Raw genomic sequence first — 27,647 nt, 5'->3', positions numbered from 1 at the left:
GTCATATGTGTATGGTTAATAGACATGTGTGTGGTTAATAGTCATGTGTGTATGGCTAATTGTCATGTGTATGGTTAATTGTCATGTGTGTATGGTTAATAGTCATGTGTGTATGGTTTATAGTCATGTGTATGGTTAATTGTTGTGTGTACGGTTAATAGTCATGTGTGTGGTTAATAGTCATGTGTGTATGGTTAATTGTCATGTGTGTATGGTTAATTGTCATGTGTATGGTTAATTGTCATGTTGTTAATAGTCATGTGTATGGTTAATAATCAAATATATGGCTAATAATCATATGTGTATGGTGAATAGTCATATGTGTATGGTTAATAATCATATGTGTATGATTAATAGTCGTGTGTATGATTTATAGTCATGTGTATTGTTAATTGTCATGTGTATTGTTAATAGTCATGTGTGTGGTTAATAGTCGTGTGTATGGTTAATTGTCATGGGTGTATGGTTAATAGTCATGTGTATGGTTAATTGCCATTTGTGTATGGTTAATAGTCATATGTGTATGGTGAATAGTCATATCTGTATGGTGAATAGTCATATGTGTATGGTTAATAATCATATGTGTATGATTAATAGTCATGTGTGTATGATTTATAGTCGTGCATGGTTAATTGTCATGTGTGTATGGTTAATAGTCATGTGTGTGATTAATTGTCATGTGAATGGTTATTAGTCATGTGTATGGTTAATTGTCATGTGTATGGTTAATAGTCATGTGTATGGTTAATAGTAATGTGTATGGTTAATTTTCATGTGTATGGTTAATAGTCATGTGTATGGTTAATAGTCATGTGTATGGTTAATAGTCATGTGTGTGGTTAATAGTCGTGTGTGGTTAATTGTCATGTGTATGTGTGTATGGTTAATTGTCATATGTATGGTTAATTGTCATGTGTATGGTTAATAGTCATGTGTATGGTTAATAGTCATGTGTGTGGTTAATAGTCATGTGTATGGTTAATAGTCATGTGTATGGTTAATTGTCATGTGTATGGTTAATTTTCATGTGTCTGGTTAATAGTCATGTGTATGGTTAATTGTCAGGTGTATGGTTAATAGTCATGTGTGTGGTTAATAGTCATGTGTGTGGTTAATAGTCATGTGTATGGTTAATAGTCATGTGTATGGTTAATTGTTATGTGTATGGTTAATAGTAATGTGTATGGTTAATAGTCATGTGTATGGTTAATTGTCAGGTGTATGGTTAATAGTCATGTGTATGGTTAATAGTCATGTGTATGGTTAATTGTCATGTGTATGGTTAATAGTCATGTGTATGGTTAAATGTCATGTGTATGGTTAATAGTCATGTGTATGGTTAATAGTCATGTGTGTGGTTAATAGTCGTGTGTGGTTAATTGTCATGTGTATGTGTTTGGTTAATTGTCATGTGTCCCGAGTGGCGCAGTGGTCTAAGGCACTGCATCGCAGTGCTAGCTGTGCCACTAGAGATCCTGGTTCGAATCCAGGCTCTGCTGTAGCCGGCCGCAACCGGGAGACCAATGGGGCGGCGCACAATTGGTCCAGGTAGCTCAGTTGGTAGAGCATGGTGTTTGCAACGCCAGGGTTGTGGGTTCGATTCCCACGGGGGGCCAGTATGAAAATAAAAAAGAATAATGTATGCACTAACTGTAAGTCGCTCTGGATAAGAGTGTCTGCTAAATGACGTTAATAGTCATGTGTATGGTTAATTGTCCTGTGTATGGTTAATTGTCATGTGTATGGTTAATTGTCATGTGTATGGTTAATAGTCATGTGTATGGTTAATTGTCATGTGTATGGTTAATAGTCACGTGTATGGTCAATAGTCGTGTGTTTGGTTAATAGTCATGTGTGTGGTTAATAGTCATGTTTTTGGTCAATAGTCATGTGTATTGTAAATAGTCACTGTCACACCTTGGCTCTGGGACTCTATATGTTGAGCCAGGGTGTGTTCATTCTATGTGTTCTGTTTCTATGTTGGGTGTTCTAGGTTGTGTATTCTATGTTTGCCTGAGTGACTCCCAATCAGAGGCAACGAGTGTCAGCTGTTGGTTGGTTGTCTCTGATTGGGAGCCATATTTATACTGTCTGTTTTCCCTTGGTGTTTGTGGGTTTTTGTTCCGTGTTCGGTCATTGTCACCGTGGACTTCACGAGTCGTTTATTGTTTTGTGCTTTAATATAATAAAGTAACATGTTCGTTCATCACGCTGCGCATTGGTCTACTTCTCTCCCTGACGATTGTGACAGAAAAACCCACCATACCAGGACCAAGCAGCGTGTCCAGGAGCAGGCAGACTGGACATGGGAGGAAGCGCCAGGAAAGGAGATGGAGAGGCTGGCGATGGCCCAGGTGGGCAAATCGTGGTCCTGGGAGGACATGCTCGGGGGCAAAGGGCCATGGGCAAGGATTAAGGCCCTGGCGAGAGAGGAGCAGCGGCGTCAGCAGTGTCATCGTCGGAAGGACGAGAGGCAACCCCAAAAAATGTTTAGGGGGGGGCTCACTGCATGGGCGGCTGGGCAGCAGGAGGCTGCCACAGGGCGATTTGGAGAGGAGGCCACCGGGTTTGGGGGGCCAGAAGGCAGGTTGGCGGAGCCTGGAAGGAGAGCGGAACCAACGTCCCGTACTCAGGCATGGCAGCATGGGACGGGGCAGGTTCCGCGGTATGCGGAGCGGCGTTCTGTGCCACGAGTGGTCCGGCATAGTCCTGTACGTCCTGTGCGAGCGCCCCGCACGTGTCGTGCGAAGGCGGGTATGCAGCCAGGACGGAGTGTGCCGGCTCAACGCTCGTGGTCTCCAATGCCTCTCCGCGGTCCCGGATATCCTGCTCCAGTGTCACGTACTGTTATGCCAGTACGGGTACACAGCCCTGTACGTCCTGTGCGGATGTCTCACACAGAGTGTGTGAGGGTAGGCATTCAGCCGGGACGGGTTGTGGCCGCTCTTCACTCCAGGTCTCCTATCCGTCTCCACAGCCCGGTTCGGCCTGTCCCTGCTCCACGCCCCAAGCCTACGGTGTGCGTCGCCAGCCCAGTCCGGCCTGTCCCTGCTCCACGCCCCAAGCCTACGGTGTGCGTCGCCAGCCCAGTCCGGCCTGTCCCTGCTCCACGCACCAAGCCTACGGTGTGCGTCGCCAGCCCAGTCCGGCCAGTCCCTGCTCCACGCATCAAGCCTACGGTGTGCGTCGTCAGCCTGGTCCAGCCCGTTCCTGCTACTCGCACCAAGCCAGGGGGTGCGAGTCGTCAGCCTGGTCCAGCCCGTTCCTGCTACTCGCACCAAGCCAGGGGGTGCGAGTCGTCAGTCCGGTGAGGCCCGTTCCTGCTACTCGCACCAAGCCAGGGGTGCGAGTCGTCAGTCCGGTGAGGCCCGTTCGGCTCCACGCACCGGCCAGGGGTGCGAGTCGTCAGTCCGGGTGAGGCCCGCTCGGCTCCACGCACCAAGCCAGGGGTGCGAGTCGCCAGTCCGGGTGAGGCCCGTTCCGGCTCCACGCACCAAGCCAGGGGTGCGAGTCGCCAGTCCGGTGAGGCCCTGCTCGGCTCCACGCACCAAGCTAGGGGTGCGCATCGTCAGCCCGGTCCAGCCGTTGCTGCTCCACGCACCAAGCCAGGGGTGCGCATCGTCAGCCCGGTCGGTCAGTTCCTGCCTCACGCACCAAGCCAGGGGTGCGCGTCGTCAGTCTGGCACAACCCGTGCCTGGGTCATCGGTGCCAAATCAGGTACCGCTCAACTGCTCCACAACGGAGCTGAAGCTAGCCGCTCCTGCTACGTCCAGGTCAGCTCCAGCCAGCGGGGCCAGACCGGACCAGGGGCGCTATGGGGGGTTTATTGGAGGGTGGTGGGCAAGGCCGGGGCCGGAGCCGCCGCCGAGGAGGTGTGCCCACCCAGCCCTCCCCTGTTTTGCTCTTGTTGAGACGCGGTCGCAGTCCGCGCCTTTAGGGGGGGGTACTGTCACACCCTGGCTCTGGGACTCTATATGTTGAGCCAGGGTGTGTTCATTCTATGTGTTCTGTTTCTATGTTGGGTGTTCTAGGTTGTGTATTCTATGTTTGCCTGAGTGACTCCCAATCAGAGGCAACGAGTGTCAGCTGTTGGCTGGTTGTCTCTGATTGGGAGCCATATTTATACTGTCTGTTTTCCCTTGGTGTTTGTGGGTTTTTGTTCCGTGTTCGGTCATTGTCACCGTGGACTTCACGAGTCGTTTATTGTTTTGTGCTTTAATATAATAAAGTAACATGTTCGTTCATCACGCTGCGCATTGGTCTACTTCTCTCCCTGACGATCGTGACAGTCACGTGTGTGGTCAATAGTCACATGTGTGGTTAATTGTCACGTGTATGGTCAATAGCCGTGTGTATGGTCAATAGTCGTGTGTTTGGTCAATAGTCATATGTGTTTGGTTAATAGTCATGTTATGGTTAATAGTCATGTTATGGTTAATAGTCATGTGTATGGTTAATAGTCATGTTATGGTTAATAGTCATGTGTATGGTTAATAGTCATGTTATGGTTAATAGTCATGTTATGGTTAATAGTCATGTGTATGGTTAATAGTCATGTTATGGTTAATAGTCATGTGTATGGTTAATAGTCATGTTATGGTTAATAGTCATGTTATGGTTAATAGTCATGTTATGGTTAATAGTCATGTTATGGTTAATAGTCATGTTATGGTTAATAGTCATGTTATGGTTAATAGTCATGTGTGTGGTTAATAGTCATGTTATGGTTAATAGTCATGTTATGGTTAATAGTCATGTCATGGTTAATAGTCATGTTATGGTTAATAGTCATGTTATGGTTAATAGTCATGTTATGGTTAATAGTCATGTGTATGGTTAATAGTCATGTGTATGGTTAATAGTCATGTGTATGGTTAATAGTCATGTTATGGTTAATAGTCATGTTATGGTTAATAGTCATGTTATGGTTAATAGTCATGTTATGGTTAATAGTCATGTTATGGTTAATAGTCATGTTATGGTTAATAGTCATGTTATGGTTAATAGTCATGTTATGGTTAATAGTCATGTTATGGTTAATAGTCATGTGTATGGTTAATAGTCATGTTATGGTTAATAGTCATGTTATGGTTAATAGTCATGTTATGGTTAATAGTCATGTTATGGTTAATAGTCATGTTATGGTTAATAGTCATGTTATGGTTAATAGTCATGTTATGGCTAATAGTCATGTTATGGTTAATAGTCATGTTATGGTTAATAGTCATGTTATGGTTAATAGTCATGTTATGGTTAATAGTCATGTTATGGTTAATAGTCATGTTATGGTTAATAGTCATGTTATGGTTAATAGTCATGTTATGGTTAATAGTCATGTTATGGTTAATAGTCATGTGTATGGTTAATAGTCATGTTATGGTTAATAGTCATGTTATGGTTAATAGTCATGTTATGGTTAATAGTCATGTTATGGTTAATAGTCATGTTATGGTTAATAGTCATGTTATGGTTAATAGTCATGTGTATGGTTAATAGTCATGTTATGGTTAATAGTCATGTTATGGTTAATAGTCATGTTATGGCTAATAGTCATGTTATGGTTAATAGTCATGTTATGGCTAATAGTCATGTTATGGTTAATAGTCATGTTATGGTTAATAGTCATGTTATGGTTAATAGTCATGTTATGGTTAATAGTCATGTTATGGTTAATCTGGTCTAGAGCTACAGTAGGACCCTATAATTAATTCACATCACTGACTCCTGATTAAGAAACAAATACTGTAGTAAAGAAAGTAACACCTTGTATATAGAACTTAATAGGTGGAATAATGCCAAAAAATTACGACCACACAAATCGCTGATTCATTGGCAACAGCACAACTTATCACTACTCACACACATTCTTTTATTTATGAAAACCATCAAACTTATTACCACTCTCTCAGCACCTTCAAGAAAATAATGATTTATCAAATAGATTCCATCGATAATTTTGTAGAACAGCCACCTCATATTTTCTTATTTTGAGATCTTTGTGGGGAAATAAGGATGCGCTTGAACAGTCATCAATCAAACGAGGAAATTCCATTCATTTTAAGAAACAGAAAGAAAGAAATTAGAACAAGGGTCATTGAACAAAGAAAATATTGATGTCGGGCAATAATATGCTGTATTATGACAATGTTTCTCCATCGCATGCCAGGCTAATTGATTCCAGAAGTGGTCCCCACAAGGCATCTTGCCGTGATGCAGTCTATCCATATTTTCACACATTCATACACAATAAAACACATTAACACACAGTGAATCCCATATGGTCCCACTTTACATGAAGTGCCCTATAAAACCTATGTACAGTATTTACCTGGTACTGTAGGCTACAGTATATGTTATTACAAAGTACTTACAGCTGTTGTCCTGTTTGCGGTTTATGTTATTACACACATTTGAATCTTTATATGAATTATATTTGTAACCAAACTCAAATTAATTGTAGCTAAGTCTACCCTTAGTCCAGAACTGTTTAACCGAACCATACATTGTGGCTACCACAGCAGGACCATGTTATCAGAGTTATACAGGATTGGTCCTCTCTCTGGCCAGTTAGACTTTGACCCTGGACTCATTTTGCTCCTGCATGTTCCAGAAGATTATTGATCTGCCATGTCTATTGTGCAGCCACCCTTATCTCTAGGCTCCTGTTCTCATCTCTGATAGGTCAGTGTAAGAATGCCAAAAGGACTTCCTCTCCTTGACTTTTCACCCCAGAGAAAACACATCAAAAGGACAATCAAGCCACAAGCAGCAAATGGCCAGTAGCTTAGTAGAGTGAGTGCACTATTCCAGGTGGCAGGTAGCCTAGAGGTTAAGAGAGTTAGACAAGTAACTGAAAAGTCGCTGGTTCTAATCCCTGAGCCGACTAGGTGAAAAATCTGTCGATGTGCCCTTGAGCAAGGTACTTAACCCTAATTGTTCCTGTAGGTCGCTCTGGATAAGAGTGTCTGCTAAATGACTAAAATATACTCAAGACTCCTTATCCAAAAGCACTGTCGACAACCACGGTAATGCATCGCCACTCTGGGTCTAGTGTGCTAGCCAAGATGGCTGGCACTGTAATGTCATAATAAGCTAAATAACAGTTAGACAAGTCGAGCGTGAAATAGTACAAGAGACAAGCTGAGGCTCAAGCTGGCTCAATATAAGCTTTTTTCACAATCGTTTTTTGGGGTGGTTGAAAATTGAGGAATTCTTTCCTGGAGGAGACTGCAGGGGATCAGTGTCGAGAGAGAGAGAGAGAGCATGCCAATGTTTCCCCTCACTTTCACCACAGAAAGGTTGCAAAAGCCCCCCGAAAAACTGCCAGACTTCCAATACCAAAATATGACATCAAACAAGTGGAGGATAACTTGTTAAGGTGGGGGTTAACAACCCTCCCTCCCCCTTACTCATTGTAGTCAAGGTAACAGAAACCTCAAACTGCAACACAGTGTCTGACAGGGGGGTCCACTCCACAACAAGACAGCCACTCTTCATGTGCTCTTAGAATGTCTGGGAAGCCTCAGAGCTCCTTATCAGAGCCCTCTCCATAGGGAGAGGAGAGGGAGAGGAGAGGTATGCATGCATCCCACCCTGACACCACCACCACCAGTAGCAGCACCATTCCATACAGTCCCTGACTGGGGGTGTGTTGATCAGGAGTGTCTGAACCAACCCCCCCTCTGATAGCCCCGTTTGAAAGATGAGATGTACAGCATGCCATGAGGGAACGCAGGAATGCCTGGCCTCCGCTACAGCCCTTCTCCACCGACCCAACACCACCGCTACCCCAACATGTGTTTCTCATCCCCCAGGAACCACCCCACAGCCCCCCCCACCCACCCACCCACCGCACATACTGTAACACACACCAACTGTAAAAATATCATGCGTTTTTAAGGGCTCATAAGTGAAATATGCTTGGCTGCTTGGCTTACAGTGGACAGTGGTATGAGAAGCTGAGGGGGTAAGCAGAAAAAGGGGAGAGCAGGAGGTTATAATTTACTACGAGGGCCTTTTTATTTTAACAAGGCGAGCCAGCAGAACTCAGCCTAGGACCATGTGTACCAGGCAAAAGAGAGGAGAAAATGTTTTATTGTTTCAAGTTTCAAGTTTTATTTGTCACATGCACAAGTACAGTGGAACGCTTACCTTGCAAGCCCTACCCAACAGTGCAGTATTCAATATCAAAATAGTAGAACTAATTTATGTATTTTACCCCGAGAAATAAGAAATAAGAGAGGAAGCTATATACAGGGTCAGTGCCAGTACCACATTTACTGGAGTATTGAGGTAGATATGTACATGTAGGCAAGGATTAGGAGAAAGTGATTGGTAACAGGATGAATAATAATAACAATAGTAAACAGCATGGCAGCAGCATAAGTGGTGGGTGGGTGGGTGTGTGGTTGTGGTGAGTGTGTCTATGTAAGTGTGAGTGTGTGGGTGAGTGCAAGAGTGTCAGTGTAGGTGTGAAAAGTGACTGGTAGCAGGAATATATAAATACTTATGGTAATATATGAATGGTAATATTCTATATACATGTAAACAGGAGTAATAGTGACCAGTAGCAGGATAAATAGATAGATACTAATGGTAATGGCAATCAATAATAAATGAACAGCAGTGTAGTGGTAGTAATACATCTAATCAATAATCATTTAGCCTTATTGCCAGGGGATAGAAGCTGTTTAGGAGTCTGTTGGTCTGAGCCTTGATGCACCGGTACCGCCTGCCGGACATAAGCATGGAGAACAGTCCATGTCTCGGGTGGCTGGAGTCTTTTGAAAAATGTCGGGCTTTTCTCAGACACCGCCTGGCATGTACGTCCTGGATGGCTGGGAGCTCACCCCCAGTTATGTGCTGGGCCTTCCGCACCACCCTCTTTAGGGCCTTCGGGTCGAGGGTGGTGCAGTTGCCATACCAGACGGTGATACAACCAGTCAGGATGCTCTCGATGGTTCAGCTGTAAAAGTTCCTAAGGCTCTTAGGGGCCATACCAAATCGTTTCAGCCTCCTGAGGGAGAAGAAGCACTGCCGTGCCTTCTTCACGACTGTGCTGATGTGAGAGGAACATGTTAAGTCCTCAGTGATGTGGACACAGAGGAACTGGAAGCTCTTGACCCTCTCCACTGTGGCACCATCGATGTGGATGGGTGTGTGCACCTGCCCCTGTTTCCTGTAGTCCATGATCAGCTCCTTGGTCTTGCTGACAATGCCAGGTCTCTGACCTCCTACCTGTAGGCTGTCTCATCGCTGTTGGTGATCAGGCCTACCACCTTCATGTCGTCAGCCAACTTGATGATGGAGTAGGATGTCGAGCGTGGCCACACAGTCATGGGTGAAGAGGGAGTACAGGAGGGGGCTAAGCACATACCCCTGGGGGGCCCCCGCGTTGAGGGTCAGCGTGGTGTTGTTGCCTACCCTTACCACCTGGGGGCGGCCCGTCAGTAAGTCCAGGATCCAGTTGCAGAGGGAGGTGTTCAGTCCCAGGGTCCCGAGCTTGATGACGAGCTTGGAGGGCACTATGGTGTTGAATGCTGAGCTGTAGTTTATGAACAGCATCCTCACATATACAGTGGGGAAAAAAAGTATTTAGTCAGCCACCAATTGTGCAAGTTCTCCCACTTAAAAAGATGAGAGAGGCCTGTAATTTTCATCATAGGTACACGTCAACTATGACAGACAAATTGAGGAAAAAAATTCCAGAAAATCACATAGTAGGATTTTTAATGAATTTATTTGCAAATTATGGTGGAAAATAAGTATTTGGTCACCTACAAACAAGCAAGATTTCTGGCTCTCACAGACCTTTAACTTCTTCTTTAAGAGGCTCCTCTGTCCTCCACTCGTTACCTGTATTAATGGCACCTGTTTGAACTTGTTATCAGTATAAAAGACACCTGCCCACAAGCTCAAACAGTCACACTCCAAACTCCACTATGGCCAAGACCAAAGAGCTGTCAAAGGACACCAGAAACAATATTGTAGATCTGCACCAGGCTGGGAAGACTGAATCTGCAATAGGTAAGCAGCTTGGTTTGAAGAAATCAACTGTGGGAGCAATTATTAGGAAATGGAAGGCATACAAGACCACTGATAATCTCCCTCGATCTGGGGCTCCACGAAAGATCTCACCCCGTGGGGTCAAAATTATCACAAGACCGGTGAGCAAAAATCCCAGAACCACACGGGGGGACCTAGTGAATGACCTGCAGAGAGCTGGGACCAAAGTAACAAAGCCTACCATCAGTAACACACTATGCCGCCAGGGACTTAAATCCTGCAGTGCCAGACGTGTCCCCCTGCTTAAGCCAGTACATGTCCAGGCCCGTGCTAGAGTGCATTTGGATGATCCAGAAGAGGATTGGGAGAATGTCATATGGTCAGATGAAACCAAAATATAACTTTTTGGTAAAAACTCAACTCGTCGTGTTTGGAGGACAAAGAATGCTGAGTTGCATCCAAAGAACACCATACCTACTGTGAAGCATGGGGGTGGAAACATCATGCTTTGGGGCTGTTTTTCTGCAAAGGGACCAGGACGACTGATTCGTGTAAAGGAAAGAATGAATGGGGCCATGTATCGTGAGATTTTGAGTGAAAACCTCCTTCCATCAGCAAGGGCATTGAAGATGAAACGTGGCTGGGTCTTTCAGTATGACAATGATCCCAAACACACCGCCCGGGCAACGAAGGAGTGGCTTCGTAAGAAGCATTTCAAGGTCCTGGAATGGCCTAGCCAGTCTCCAGATCTCAACCCCATAGAAAATCTTTGGAGGGGAGTTGAAAGTCCGTGTTGGCCAGCGACAGCCCCAAAACATCACTGCTCTAGAGGAGATCTGCATGGAGGAATGGGCCAAAATACCAGCAACAGTGTGTGAAAACCTTGTGAAGACTTACAGAAAACGTTTGACCTGTGTCATTGCCAACAAAGGGTATATAACAAAGTATTGAGAAACTTTTGTTATTGACCAAATACTTATTTTCCACCATAATTTGCAAATAAATTCATTAAAAATCATACAATGTGATTTTCTGGATTTTTTTTCCTCATTTTGTCTGTCATAGTTGACGTGTACCTATGATGAAAATTACAGGCCTCTCTCATCTTTTTAAGTGGGAGAACTTGCACAATTGGTGGCTGACTAAATACTTTTTTTCCCCACTGTATATTCCTATTTTCTAGGTGGGAGAGGGCAGTGTGGAGTGCAATTGTGATTGCTTCGTCTGTGGATCTGTTGGGGCGGTATGCAAATTGTAGATGGCTGTATTGTCTGGGGAAAACGCCTGCTTGCTGCTGTGTGCCCAGTCAGCAGCTTTGGACTGACAGGCCGTAGAGGAGAGAGAGGGAAAGGACAGGACAAAGCCGGCTACCATCACTGCTGCCTTATCTGAATGCTATATAATACTGTAGCACTCTCTAAGACACTGCATAAACAATGCTAGCATACACACAGCGATACATGCTTTACACATCAGCCCCAGCTAAACCATATCCACCAATATAAATATGTATGGGCTTTCTACCAATATGTATGGGCTATCTACCAATATGTATGGCCTATCTATCAATAAGTAAAGGCTACCCACCAATATATACGGTTTGATGGAGGCTGTTGGAGTGGCTACAGTACATCAGGAGATGAACTCATTCATCTTAGTGGAAACCTTTAGAGGGCGAGTGGGGGTCAAACTGTAGTGGTGAATCTATTACGTAACCTTGCATTATTCACGTGAAAAATCAACAGTCTAGACAGGATTTATTTTGTTCCTTCCCAGCTGCAGTTACTCAGTGCATTCTTTGATAGCTCTGGATTCTCTAAAATGAAGATCATATCTCTCTGAGCATTCACATGCTAATTTTCTCACTGTCACATGCACATTTTCATGGAGTGCCAACAACGGCAGAGGGGTTCAGGTTTTGGTCAGCCCTCAAAGAGAAGCTTGTTCCCCTTCCACAGACACGGCTTCGTTTTCATTTAAAAAAAATCCCATATAAATGTTTCATAAAAGCGTGAATTGTTGCGTTGCCCAATATTAGCCCTTGAAGCTTTTCGTCATTAGAGATAGGCTGATGAATGTATCAATATGAGGCCAAGCAAAATGTCCATGGTAAACCGCGGTGGGAATGTTCAGACTTCCAGCATCAACACATTTGGCTCTAATGCCTCTGGGGGTATTGCAGAGCACTGGCCAATTTCACTCATGAATACTGACCATAAACTGGTGCATAATGTCCAGCCCTTTTCATTACGCTTGAACATTTCATTGGAGGTGAATCTGAGGGCGCTGTGACCTGATGTGTGTGTGTGCGCGTGCGTGCGTGTGTGCGTGTGTGTGAATACCTGTGTGTGCGTGCATGTGTGTGTGAGGGTGGTTGTATGTGGGTGTATCCCAGAAGAGGGCCTGTCAAAGCACCAGTGAAAATGCACTGCTGCAATAAGCTAAGCTCCATAGGGGCATACAGGAGCTATATACAGATGGAGGGGGTGGGGGGGAGCTTAAGGGATCACACCTAAAATATGACAGGGATGCAGCAGATGACAGACAATAATGCAGGGGGTCTATAATAGTGACATTAATAGTGATATTAATAATGATATTAATAGTCACACCAATGCCATCACTTAATACTACACATTCTTAGAAAAAAGGGTTCCAAAAGGGTTCTTTGCAGAGGGATAGGGTTCTACCAAGAACCGTTTTGATCAGAATAACCCTTTTTGGAAGACAAGGGTTCTTTGTAAGGCAAAGGGTTCTACCTAGAACCTTTAATATCCTAAGAACCGTTTTTGGAAGAAATAGTTATTTGATGATTCTTTGGGAGGCAAGAATAATTATTTGGAAGGCAAGAAGGGTTCTACATAGAACCGTATATAATATTTCCCAGCATGCTCTACTGCAGTGAGATTTTCAGAATGTTTAGTTTTACTGTAATATCTGTGTTTTTGTATTTACATTGATTGGTTAATACATTTTATGCTACACAAAAATAAATAACATACAGTTTTCTAAATGAATCCAATCTGTTGGATTTATTGCACCCGTAATTTAGATGGTTGTTCAAGTTTAGATGGTTGAGGTAGTATCAGTATTCAATCTTCCCTACCCTGTCAGTCATTCTGAATGCAGGATGCGGGTGATTAGCAATTCCACTTGTTGGATATCCTAACTCTGGCTGGATTCCAATCAATAGGAATTACACATCACTTTGCCAGCCAGCATAATGTGACTTGCAGGCCTGATGTGACCTGTAAACCAGGAGATTCCTAACACCAGGAGATGGTCTACACTCGGTTTGTTGTTTTTATGAAATAATTTTTATGAAATAATTTTTAATCATAGCTAAAGTTTGTATTGCTACGCATTCCGTGACGCGGTCAGCCTTTACAGCTGGGACCGCAAGTTTGTGTCCCAGATTCCTGTTAAGTAGCAGCTAAGTAACAGTTAGCTGCTAGCCATCATGAAAACGGAGCAGGCTAACACTAGCAGTGCTAGCCGACCAGTGTTTTTATCCACAGCTGGGCACAAATGCTTCTGGTGTAAGAGGATTTCTACACAATCACAAGATGAAGGTAAGTCGCTCTGGATAAGAGAGTCTGCTAAATGACTAAAATGTAAAATGTAAATAAGGTGGAACTGGAAAATGGACAGGGATTTGTCTGCCCTAAATGCAACACCATCAAGCAGCTTAGGGAAGAGATCCTCTAGCTGTTAGCTGCAAGAAAAGGATAACCTGCTTTCTAACCGACCTTGCTGTAACCCAGGCAAACCGAATCTCAGTTTTAAATGCCTCTTATAGCAAAGCTGTTGATGAGTCGAGTGGTGTACTTAGAAATCAGCCCATGGGAGACTGGACACTCGCAAGGCATAGGAGATCGGGGAGGCAGTCTGGCCACCCTTCATCTATCCGAGAAGATCCGATCCAGCTAAAAAACAGCTTTGCTCCGCTTGAGACAGACCTACCAGCCCCGGGAGTCAGCACGGATCCTGGGTGTATATCAATAGCCGGCGGCAGCCCAGTGGCACTCTCCCCGCGGCCGCCACAGTTCAGCAGGTCGCTTCCCCATCGGATTCCATCACGACCACCATCATTGTGGGCAGCTTGATGCTGAGAGATTTTGGCCTGCCTACGATCTGTGGACCGACCAAGGTCCTCTGTCAACCCAGGAGTCCGTGTCCATGACATCAGCGCCCTTCTGCCCACGGTCTGGTAGTGCTCCAGTTCTCCCTGTCAGAATAAGCAACAGAGGACTTGGAAAGCATATCAACTAATGCGTAACCTAATTTATGTTCCTTTAACTCCGCCTTCTAGTGAGTTTATACAACCTGTCATCTCCTACCATTCTGATAGATCGGAGACTGTCAGAAAACGTGGTTGTAACGTTAATAATTTGGTTGTTATTCTATTGGTTACCTCGAGGCAGATGCCCCAAGGGACAGAGTGGCCCACACTCATTGAATATGGCGCTTTCAAATGTTAGAGCAATCACAAGGAAAACCTTTCTAGTGAATGACCTCATTAGTGAGCGCAAAGTTGATTGCGTGTTTCTCACTGAAACATGGCTGTCATCAGACTGTAGTGCCGCTTTTATTGAAATCTCCTCCCGGATTACAGTTTTTCATACTATCAGAAAAGGGAAAAAGGGTGGGGGGACAGCCTCTATTTTTACTAATGCTCTCAGCTGTAAGGACATTTCTTTTGGCGACTTTGGGTCTTTTGAGGAACATGCTATACTGTTTAAATGTCACCAGTGCTGACCATAACCCTGTATAAGCCATCAAAGCACTGCCCCACTTTCTTTATTGATTTATCTGAACTATTGTCCTTGAGAACTATGATAAAATCATTGTGTTGGGCGATTTTAATATTCATGTTGACAAAGAGACTGACTCCAAGGCCATTGAATTTATTAATCTTTTTAGCTCTATGGACTTTATCCATGTCACGGAATCAGCCGAGGCTGCCCCTCCTCCTTGCTCGGGCAGGCTTCGGCGTTCGTCGTCCCCGGAGTACTAGCTGCCACCGATCTATGTTTCGGTGTTTGTCTAGTTTGTCCTGATTGTTTTCACCTGTTTCCCATTATGTTATATTGTATTCCCTTTATAACCCCCTGTCTCTCATTGGTTATTGTGTGTGATTGTTTTCCGTTAGGTCGGCAGTGCTGGTTGTATGCGATTATTGTTTCTCCCTGTTTGGAGTTTTGTTTTGTACTTTCTTTACTGTGTTGAGTAAAGTACGTTCTGCCAGTAGTTCGGTGTCCTGCGCTTGACTTCGTTTCCCGCATACACGTCACCCTGACAATTCAACTTGTTACTGGGCCCACCCATCACCACGGCCATACTCTGGATCTGGTTATTACCAAGGGGCTCTCTATTGACATATCCTCTATTGTTGATGTTGCTTTATCTGATCACCACTGTGTATTTATTACTACCTTGTTGCCCATAGCACAGGGTAATACTGAACGCATTATTAAGAAATGCAGTCTTACCTCTAAAGTTGCTACAGAGTTTATTGAGTGTATGAACAATACTCCACCACCTATTCTGCCTTCCTTTAATAGCAAATTAAAGGGCAACCATTGATGCCATAGCTCCAGTAAAGTTGAAAAAGGCCACATCCAAACAGAGAGCCCCTTGGATGAGTGAGGAAAGTTGCAGGTCCATTATGATATTCTGAGAGAGCAATTTGGCATATATAGAAATGCCAGACAGGTTCATTTTTCTAACTTGTTCACTATTAATCAAAATAATTTGGATGTGCTCTTCTTGACCATTGATGGCATGATAAATCCTACCCCCGCAAACCTATGTGAACTTTCCTCCACATCTAAGATAAGATAACCAACAACAAGCAAGACCTGATGAGAAGTTTGATGATATGTGCCCTAGCCTACCATGCAAAGGCACTATGGATTTATTTTCTCAGGAAAGTGATATCACAACTTAAGCCTTCTACCTGCCTCCTCGATCCTATCCCCACCACCTTCTTCAAACCAGTTTTTAATTGCATATCTGAAGAAGTGCAAGCTATTGTTAATCACTCCCTGTTCACAGGCACTTTTCCCCACTGCACTAAAAACTGCTATGGTGAAACCCCTTCTGAAGATAATTAATCTAGATGCTTCAGCTCTTAGCAATTTTCATGCCCACCACAACACAGAGACAGCCTTAGTTAAAGTGGTAAATTATCTTAGAGCCAACACAGATGCCAAACAGCTCTCTGTCCTTGTACTCTTAGATTGAAGTGCTGCATTCGATACTGTTGATCATGATGTCCTTCTGGACAGACTGGAGAGGCCTCTCTGGTCCAGTTCGAAATTGGTTAAGGACCTATTTAACCGGTCAAGCATTTTTGTCACCCTTGGTGAACATATTTCAGAGAAAATACATATCACATGTGGCGTTCCACAAGGTTCGATTTTGGGTCCGGTACTGTTCAGTTTATATATGTTACCCCTTGGCAGCGTTATCAGAAAGCACAGCATTGACTTTCACTGCTATGCAATCGATACACAACTTGATATTTCTGTGTCACCAGAGGATTTTAGCTCCACAGATAAATTATTAGACGGTATAAGTGATTTAAATACTTGGATGGGTCACAACTTCCTCTAGCTAAATCAAGACAAGACTGAGGTACTTATTGTTGGTGCCAAAGCACAGAGAGAGAATCTAGCCGCACATTTTAATTCACAGGCAATAAAGATAAAACACCAGGTAAAAAACCTAGGTGTTATTTTAGATTCTGAACAAAATTTTGAATGTGACCAAAATAGCTTTTTACCACCTGAGAAACATTCCCAAGGTGCGGCAGTTTCTCTCTCAGGCTGATGCAGAGAGACTCATCCATGCTTTTATTAGAAGAAGGCTTGACTATTGTAATGCTCTCCTGTCTGGTCTACCCAAGAAAGCCATTGGTCAACTGCAAAACATACAGAATGCTGCAGCACGGGTACTGACTAAGACCAGACGGTGAGCACACATCACACCGGTTTTAAGGTCTCTGCACTGGCAGCCTGTGAGTTTTAGAATTAATTTGAAGATTCTTCTATTGTTTTAAATCAATCCACGATTGTGCACCACAATACATGTCAGATGTGCTTTTAAGTTATGTACCCGGTAAGTCATTCAGGTCCTCTGGCACTGGCCTTTTAACTATCCCAAAGCCTAGGACCAAGAGGCATGGAAAGGCAGACGTTAGTTATTATGCCCTCAGCCTGTGGAATATCCTGCCAGAGAACCTGAGGGGGGCCGAAACTGTGGACATATTTAAAAGCTTTTCTTTTCCTTAGGATGCTTTATAGTTGTTCAGTTTGTGTCATTCTTTAGTTTTTTACGTTATGTTTGTTGTGTAGTAAATATTTCAGCTTTTATTTTCATTGTTTTTTATTAGTTTTTTCCTGTAAAACACATCCATGTCTGAAATGTGCTGTATAAATAAAGCTTGATTTCATTTGATTTGACCACTGTGTTAGGGTATAACTAGGGCCTCAAAAAAGGCCTTATGATCCAAAAAAGGCCAGATGTCCCTTCTGTCTTCAAGAGAGCGAGAGTTGCACCCCTCCTCAAAAAACCTACACTCGATCCCTCCGATGTCAACAACTACAGACCAGTATCCCTTCTTTCTTTTCTCTCCAAAACTCTTGAGCGTGCCGTCTCTAGCCAACTCTCCTGCTATCTCTCTCAGAATGACCTTCTTGATCCAAACCAGTCAGGTTTCAAGACTGGTAATTCAACTGAGACTGCTCTTCTCTGTGTCACGGAGGCTCTCCGCACTGCTAAAGCTAATTCTCTCTCCTCTGCTCTTATCCTTCTAGACCTATCCGCTGCCTTTGATACTGTGAACCATCAGATCCTCCTCTCCACCCTCTCCGAGTTGGGCATCTCCGGCGCTGCTCACTCTTGGATTGCGTCCTACCTGACAGGTCGCTCCTACCAGGTGGCGTGGCGAGAAACTGTCTCCGCACCACGTGCTCTCACCACTGGTGTCCCACAGGGCTCAGTTCTAGGCCCTCTCCTATTCTCTCTATACACCAAGTCACTTGGCTCTGTCATATCCTCACATGGTCTCTCCTATCATTGCTACGCAGACGACACATAATTCATGTTTTCCTTTCCCCCTAAGAGGGATATATACTCTAGAGTCTGGTGTCAGTGAGAGCAAGGACAATGACACAGTTCTGTGTGTGGGAAACAAAACAAAAAAAAGAGAAATATGTCCGCTCAGCTTGATTAGATTAGGCAGGTAAAAAGTTCAAGGGATATGGGAAAATGAGTGAGCACAGGTGCAGAGTCACTTCAAATACTGAGAGATGTGTTCTGCTTTGTTGATGTGGTCTGGGGATTTCTACTGAGCTTGGTGCTATTCAAAGTGCTTCATAATAACAATTTGGAAACCAAAGCATAAACCAAACAGTTTCCTCAGCAAGATACTTGGTCAAATATGACAGAATGATGCGCATACTTTTAAAACAAATGCAGTGTTAGTGCAGAGGCACCTATGCTCACTAGCAATGTAATTATACACAGCGATCGGTAAGCATTTCACTGTAATGTCTGCACTTGTTGTATTCGGCGCATGTGACCAATAAAATTTGATTTGATTTGATTTACATGAAGCCTAGGCTATTATTTTCCACTTTTATCTGAATTCAGAAATGAAAGAATAAGACAATGATAAAAATAAAAATAAAACATTCGCTTTTGGATCAAGCCCATTTTACGCTTTCTCTGTATCCTTCCTGATAAAAAACAGCTCATTGAGAATAAGGAATCTGAGGCATCTATTCTGTATTCCCAAAGAAATCAAACACACAAATGAGCTGAAACAGATGTTTTTCCTCTCAGGCGGAGAGTATGTCTAGCTGGGCCTGCCTAGTTTACTCTGCTGTTTCCACTGTTAGGTCTTCAGTTCAAAGCCAAACACTTCACTGGTCAGGCTTTCTGTTTTGAAAGCAGGGCTGAGTATGTCTTGCTGTCACGCCCAAAAAACAAAACAAAACATGCGGGCGGGCGGGCGACAAAGAGAAGCTTTGAGGCTTCATGACCGATACTACTGTCCCTCACAATGACAGGAAATATTCTGCAGAGTCTGCAAAAAGAAGCACTAGAGAGCCTGATTTGCCCTGATTCTCTCTAGTCTGCAGTGTAATGTGTTCGAGGCCAACGGGCATATCCTGTGCCTCGTCACATGGAGGGAGACGTGTGGGACACAGACACAGTGACAGACTGGGTGGGGTCACATCATGCAGACTGACAATGAGCCAGTAAAAGAGAAGAGCTTGGGGGGTTTTCTATCCCCAAACACAACACTGTGGCACTTCCTCCAACACCCCTCTACAAGCAGCAACAGAAGGGAGGGGCACAGAGTCAGACACCACTACTAATCTTTAATAAATTGTCTTGCCCTGCTGGCTTGTTGAGAATAGGGTGGGGTACTTGCAATGAATACTCATAAATCTAGTCTTTATTTGGGTTGGTAATATAGCTCATTTTAGTGTCCTTTTGACTTACGACAGCTTATCTGGTCCTACAGAATCACAGCTCAGCTATTGGATAATATGGTTAACCATTACGTTGACCTTGCCGATTTGGATTTTGTTGTTAAAACATTACATAATCAAAATGTGTTGTTGACAAAATAATGAAAAGGGCTGTCTGGTTCCTCAATAAGTAGATACAATTAAGCTAGTTGTAGTTGAACAAGTCATTGCATGTATAGATTATTTTTTACTTGATGTGCGACATGACTTGAAGAAACTTGTGAGTCGACTTGACTTGCTCTTAGAATGCGCGACTTGGACTTGACTCGAGACTCGACTCCGAATAGTAATGATTTGGTCCCACCTCTGGTAAGCCATTACAGTGTCACTGCCGGTTTCAAAACCTACAAACAACAACAATGAAAGAAGAGAAATGGAGACAGACGATGATGTAATGCCATTAACTACTAAGCCTCATGGGAAAGGTGTGGCCGGTGTTGTGGCTGCTACTGTCAGTGCACTCTGTACCCTAGGCTAGGGTTGCAAAATTCCTGAAAAGTTCCAAGGGTTTTCATAAATCCCAATGGGAGGATTCCCAAAATCAGGAGTGCATAAACAGGGAAAGAATCTTTCAACTGGGAATCATTCAGCCGTGATTTCTGAAAAAACTGGGAATTTTGGGAAACTTTCCTGAATTTTGCAATTCTACCCAAAGCTGGCCTGTCTTCTTTCCCTAGCCCCGACCACTATCTCCACTGGACAATAGAGACTCCAACGCCGAATCAAACCCTAAACAGGCTAATGGGACGTGCCCTGATAAGGTCCACACAGATAAATAATCCCAGCCCAATAAAATCATGAGGAAATGTCACCACTGACAAGTTCAGGGCTCAGGGATTATTAGCTTAACCTTTTAGCATGAAGACCAAGGAGGGGAGAAGACAGAGGAAAAGATCCCAAAGCTTTTGCTGATGGATGAATTTGCAGCATGGCTTTGAGTAGATTACAGGGTGCATTTTGTAAACCGAAAGGGAGGCATTGAAAGCGCTACACTCCCAAATCAGATCCGGTTGTCACGATATTTGACCTTTTACTATTGTGTATTTCAAAAGGAAATTGTACCCATTCCAAAATGCTCTTGAATGCTTTTGTCTAGAAATAGTTACAATTGTTTATTGTTCAGGAACAGTGTGTGTTGGTTTGTTGTCTAATCTCAAACTTTGGCGATCAATGAATCTGTGTTAACGTGTGGGTTTACTTGGTCTCATCCTGTTTGGACAACAGGATGGGGTGTGACACTGTGAACCATTAGAGTCTGTAATAAAAGTCTATTCGCAGCCACATACATTAGTGAGAAACACACAGAAAACAGCCCTCTGAGTATGACAATGCATATGAATGTCATGTGAATGAATATTGCTCCTGTAAGTCGCTCCGGATAGGAGCGTCTGCTAAATGACTCAAATGTAAATGTATACTGAACAAAAATATAAACGCAACATGTAAAGTGTTGGTCCCATGTTTCATGATCTGAAATAAAAGATCCCAGAAATTGTCCATATGCAAAAAAAGCATTTTTATCTAAAATTGTGTGCACAAATTTGTTTACATCCCTGTTAGTGAGCATTTCTCCTTTGCCAAGATAATCCATCCACCTGACAGCTGTGGCATATCAAGAAGCTGATTAAACAGCATGATCATTACACAGGTGCACCTTGTGCTGGGGCCAATAAAAGGCCACTCTGAAATGTGCAGTTTTGTCACACAACACAATGCCACAGATGTCTCAAGTTTTGAGGGAGCATGCATGCTGACTGCAGGAATGTCCACCAGAGCTGTTGCCAGAGAACTGAACATGAATTTCTCTACCATAAGCAGCCTCCAACATCGTTTTTGAGAATTTGGCTGTACGTCCAACCGGCCTCACAACTGCAGACCACGTGTATGGCGTCGTGTGGGCCAGCAATTTGCTGTCAACGTTGTGAACAGAGTGCCCCATGGTGGCAGTGGGGTTATGGTATGAGCAGGCATAAGCTTCGGACAACGAACACAATTGCATTTTATCGATGGCAATTTGAATGCACAGAAATACAATGATGAGTTCCTGAGGCCCATTCTGAGGCCCATTGTGAGCCCCATTTTTAAAAAGAAAGTTATCTGTGACCAACAGATGCATATCTGTATTCCCAGTCATGTGAAATCCATAGATTAAGGCCTAATTAATGTATTTCAATTGACTGATTTTCTCATATGAACTGTAACTCAGTAAAATCTATAAAATTGTTGTATGTTGTGTTTATATTTTTGTTCGGTATAAACATAGCAAAAATGTAATATTCTGGTGCTTAAAACGAGATGACAAAGGTCATTACACGGCTGTATTCAGTCTGCTCAGTTGACTGTGCGACGAGAAAACAAATAGAAACTATATATCTACCACTCTTTGATATTTAAGTCTAGTGCTGAGGCCTTACAGGGGGCATGGCCCACTATCTAGTCATCATTCAGGGGGGTATGAGCCGCTTAGAAGCAATGTGACCTTGCCTGCACGAGTACCAATGGAAGTCCTGCACTGTAAATGTTTTCCAATTATCATTTAGCATACGCTCTTATCCAGAGCGACTTACAGGAGCAATTAGGGTTAAGTGCCTTGCTCAAGGGCACATCGACAGATTTCTCACCTAGTCGGCTCGGGGATTAGAACCAGCGACCTTTCGGTTACTGGCACAACACTCTTAACCACTAAGCTACCTGCCGCCCCTGTTATGACACACAGCGGTGGTGCACTGAATGTCCACTATACCCTGGGGCAAAGTAGCTGTGACTGGGAGAGGGAGTGGGAGTATAGCAGATTTGAGAGGATAAATTGTGTTTGGTTATCAGCGAACGGCTGATTGGAAAACTATTGAGGCCCTAAGGCTATCACAAAGCACCGTACAGAGGACACTCAGGATTGGTTCTAACAAAGGTCAAAGTAGGACATGGCATGACCTTGTGACATGAATTAGCAGAAAGTAGGAGTGACATAAGCGCTTCTTCATAACAGGTCAATGATCATGTCAGACTTTCATACTAGGCTAACAGTTTTTAGCGTCCAGGCAAAGGACACTTAACTCACCTCTTTAGTCCATTAACACTCAGATAACACAGTTGTCTGTGCAAGAGTACAATGAGAAATATACTGTTCACATAATACTGTTAAAACAATACAAGATCATAACACTTGTCTCAGGGCTGGAAGTCACGAATGAAGTGTGGTCTCAAAGATCTCAAAGTCAAATTGATCAAATAAATATTTCAGACAAATGCTAGAACTTGGGAGATATTTTTGCTGAAAGTAAATCCCATAAGCATCATACTGTTATTGTATATAATGTTCAAGTAAATGAGAGTAAATCAAAGCTCTTAAAGGGATGGTTCAACCATACCTTTAAAGGCTGGATGATGGCATTTATGGTGGAGACAAACAAGAAACAATCAATAACTGGCCTTTCGTTGAATAACTGAGTGTAGATGTAAATTATATAAATGTATCAAAGCCTTGTTTGTAGTCATAGTCTATCTCTGTTTTTAGAGGCCAAACCTTTCTCCAGAGCTGTCGGCCACATAAAGCACTACGCTGAGATTAACACATTTTTGTTGTGCAATTCTGTAAAGCTGTTATTAATTAAAAGGACTCTAACAAACTGTCCGGCTGACAGAAAGAATGCTGCCATGGTTTCTATGGAGACCTTCCCTGCAAAAAAATAATCCGGGGGGACTAGTTGCTGTGCTGGGGAAAAAAAGCAACACAAAATCAATCTATACTCCTCGATCTTGTCCGATTCCCGAACCCTTGGAGTTGTTACCAGTGTAAAACCAGTGAAAGCAAAAGTACAGAGTGGCAGTGGCACAGTTGGCTGACGACTCAAACTGAATTATTCACTGCTCTTTGTTCGCTACATATTTCAGTCTGAAACTGCCATCGTTGAAGTCGTTTGTGGTGACGTCAAAATAAGGGGTGTTGTACAAAACAAAGTCATTAGCAATTGGATCATCTCTAACCAATCAGAGTATCAAAGCCAATGACAAATATTTAAAACGCTGCTTTACCCACGTATGTTCTGGCTCTGGCCCAAACCATCAGTTTCTAGGACCAATCAGAACTGTTAGAATGTGTTTGCATTCCAGAAATAGTTGGGGAGGTACTCAGATCCAGACTCAATGTGGAGAAGAAACTAACTTCTGTGGACGTAGCATATGGCCGGAGCAAGGAGTTTGGGTAGCCAGGCTAGTTGCACAGTACATTGAAACATATTTACCACTATGTGTTAAAACACAACATGAAAAGACTAAAGGCTTTTTAGTAGCTTTGTAGGGCTACTACGCATATATTACAGCTATGTATCTACAATGTATATACAGTGCATTCGGAAAGGATTCAGACCCCTTGGCTTTTTCCACATTTGTTACATTAAAGCCTTATTCTAAACTTGATTAAATAAATAAAAATCCTCATCAATCTACACACAATACCCCATAATGACAAATTGAAAACAGGTTTGTATACTTTTTTGGAAGTTTATTAAAAGTAACAAACAGAAATACCTTATTTACATAAGTATTCAGACCCTTTGCTATGAGACTCGAAATTGAGCTCATGTGCATCCTGTTTCCATTGATCATCCTTGAGATGTTTCTACAACTTGATTGGAGTCCACCTGTGGTAAATTTAATTGATTGGACATGATTTGGAAAGGCACACACCTGTCTATATAAGGTCCCACAGTTGACAGTGCATGTCAGAGCAAAGACCAAGCCATGAGGTTGAAGGAATTGTCTGTAGAGCTCCGAGACAGGATTGTGTCGAGGCACAGATCTGGGGAAGGGTACCAAAATGTTTTTGCAACATTGAAGGTCCCCAAGAACACAGTGGCCTCTATCATTCTTAAATGGAAGAAGTTTGGAACCACCAAGACTCTTCCTAGAGCTGGCTGCCTGGCCAAACTGAGCAATCGGGGGAGAAGGGCCTTGATCAGAAACATGATGCTCACTCTGACAGAGCTCCAGAGTTCCTCTGTGGAGATGGTAGAACCTTCCAGAAGGACATCCATCTCTGCAGCACTCCACCAATCAGGCCTTTATGGTAGAGCGGCCAGATGGTAGACACTCCTCAGTAAAAGGCACATGACAGCCCGCTTGGAGTTTGCCAAAAGGCAGCTAAAGACTCTCAGACCATGAGAAACAAGATTCTCTGGTCTGATGAAACCAAGATTGAACTCTTTGGCCTGAATGCCAAGCGTCACGTCTGGAGGAAACATGACACCATCCCTACGGTGAAGCATGGGGGTGGCAGTATCATGCTGTGGGGATGTTTTTCAGCATCAGGGACTGGGAGGCTCGTCAGGATCGAGGGAAAGATGAACGGAGCAAAGTACAGAGAGATCCTTGATGAAAACCTGCTCCAGAGCACTCAGGACCTCAGACTGGGGCAAAGGTTCACCTTCCAGCAGGACAACGACCCTAAGCACACAGCCAAGACAACGCAGGAGTGGCTTCAGGACAAGTCTCTAAATGTCCTTGAGTGGCCCAGCCAGAGCCCGGACTTGAACCTGATCTAACATCTCTGGAGAGACCTGAAAATAGCTGTGCAGCGACGCTCCCCATCCAACCTGACAGAGCTTGAGAGGATCTGCAGAGAAGAATGGGAGAATCTCCCCAAATACAGGTGTGCCAAGCTTGTAGTGTCATACCCAAAAAGACTCAAAGTTGTAATCGCTGCCAAAGGTGCTTCAACAAAGTACTGAGTAAAGGGTCTGAAAACGTATGTAAATGTGATATTTCAGTTTTACATATTTTTTTACATTTGATAACATTTTCTAAAAACCTTCGTCATTATGGGGTATTGTGTGTAGATTGATGAGGGAAAAAAACAATTTCATTCATTTTAGAATAAGGCTGTAACGTAACAAAATGTGGAAAAAGTCAAGGGGTCTGAATACTTTCAGAATGCACTACTGCTATTGGCTATGTATCTATAAAGACTAAGGCTAAATACCACTCTTTGAAGTCAGTTCAAACGGCCCTGAAGTGTCATGGCCACCACCAGAGACATACATGTGTCTGTGCGCTAACCCTCGACAACATGACCCACACCACAGTGTCACACTGCCCTCCACTGCATGAGGTCTGGTCTGCCCCAAAGGCTACGTTGAATGTGTGTCACTGTGACTGATGGATGACAGAGGGGGACTAGGACACCACTGGCTGTCTTGAGGATCACTCTTGTGGGCTGACTGGGATGAGGTAACTTATATTGTCCTTCTTTCAAGACTGCTGGAATATTCCTTGTATAATACTGTAAGATTTGTACTATACTGTATCTAATCATATGTTATTAAGATTGGAATAAACCCAATGGATGTTGAGAAAAAGTGAATGAGGACCGATGCAGAGAAGAGAGGAAGGGGAGGATGAAGAAGGAGGAGTGGAGAGATGGCAGGGAGCGGATCTGTAACATTCTCATGGCCATAGGCTCCCATTGTACTTTCATGTATCCCTTTATCTTTTGTATGAGTCAGTCACTGACACTTAGTCAGCCCTAATGACATAGGGATAAAACACTAGTCATGTTTCCTAGAACACATGTCTATGGCATCAGCTCACTCAGCCATATTGGAACAGCCCATTTCTGTCAACACGGGAGAAAATGAACGCCTGCCCTAGCACCTACACATGCACGCCCACCGCTGACACAATTAGAGCAGGCACGGCCCTCTGGTACCGTTATCTCCTGCTCCCTGATATTTCCATAAAGCGCGACATGCACACCGCAGCACTATAACATTCAGGAACCCCATATACAGCGCGCTATTATTCAGGAACATGCATTACACATTCCCCATATTGATCCCCGAAAAATTCAAACCTCACTGAGAGCCTAAATCGACAGACAATTACGCATAGTATTTTTGGTTGCCCATTCAAATCCACGGTAATTACACATGGGGACATATTATCGAGAGTGGTTATTTAGGGCAAATGTTTCATTTCACTTGACTCCCCAGCTGTTGCTAGATTATATGCTTTACATAGACTGCCGATTGATCATGCGGTTTTGCCGTAGTCTAGATATGGGTCCAATGTCTTTCACAGCATAAGCACAAAAGGAGGCTATTTAAAAAAAGCCGACAAATAAAAGCAATGCATGTGAATACCATTCCATTATTTTTTGTCTGCCTATTGATGTTTGAATGTATAATCAAACTATTCACTCAGCCCAATAACATCCTATTTTCACTGTTTCCAAAAAAGAAATCCCACAGTGCACTCCCCAAAAAGGCACACAGTGCAATTGGCTAGAGTGCATATTTGTCCCCCTTTTGCAGGTGTGGCAAAAAGGGGGGAAATCGTTCAAATTGAGCACGCCCAATGCAACACATGCAGTTAAAGTCAAAAGGCTACTTACTCCATGTTTCACTACCGGCCCGTTTCACCAACTCCGCTGTATTCGACTGAAAGGTGTATTTTGCCTTTATTATCAACAGGAGTAGCTAGTCTTTCTCAGTGCCCACTACCATCAATTTTGGTCTACGGACCCCCTCCCCTTCAGTCAGAGCGGTGAAGTCGAGAAATCGGCGGTGTCCCTCCCCTGTAGCTGGCTTTGGTGGAGAGCAACGCGCGTCCCGCAGATTTGGCAACACACAACCCTTTAAATCAGCGGCCAAAATAATTATTTGCCTTTGCTAATGCGTTCAAAATAACTTCTAAACATTCCACAACGCTGCTCCCACCATTCCCTGTTTTATGAGGATGTCTTTTGTTCAGGGTTTGAGCTCATACGCCGCAATGTTGTATCGTTTGTTCCCAGCGCGCGCGAGTGAGGTGAGGAGATACGCCCCCACATGAATAGAAAATAAGAAAATACTGTGTAGTCATGGAATCGATATAGCTCGACTATAATTCTCACACTGGACATATCAATGAATGTATTATTTAGGAGATGAAAACTGTTAAACATGGAAACTGTTAAACATAGGCTACCTTATGCAATGATGTACAGTGCATTCGGAAAGTATTCAGACCCCTTGATTTTTTCCACATTTTGCTACATTACAGCCTTATTCTAAAATTGATTAAATAGTTTTTTTTCCTTATCAATCTACACACAATACCAC

General features: G+C 43.5%; 1 protein-coding gene across 3 annotated transcripts in view; it reads right to left on the bottom strand.

Moving 5' to 3' along the window:
* Positions 1–27,352, bottom strand: part of LOC121576486 (paralemmin-1) — a 67,751-nt gene extending 40,399 nt beyond the window's left edge. For all 3 annotated transcript variants that reach the window (XM_041889656.2, XM_041889655.2, XM_041889657.2), the window contains exon 1: positions 26,939–27,352. In XM_041889656.2, the coding sequence (XP_041745590.1) occupies positions 26,939–26,943 (5 nt within the window). In that variant the 5' untranslated portion in view covers positions 26,944–27,352. The remainder of the gene's footprint in view (positions 1–26,938) is intronic.
* Positions 27,353–27,647: the final 295 nt, after the last annotated feature.

This window comes from Coregonus clupeaformis, chromosome 11 (assembly GCF_020615455.1).
Source record: "Coregonus clupeaformis isolate EN_2021a chromosome 11, ASM2061545v1, whole genome shotgun sequence".
Classification (NCBI taxonomy): Eukaryota; Metazoa; Chordata; class Actinopteri; order Salmoniformes; family Salmonidae; genus Coregonus; species Coregonus clupeaformis.
This window is presented reverse-complemented; position numbering and strand designations above follow the sequence as displayed.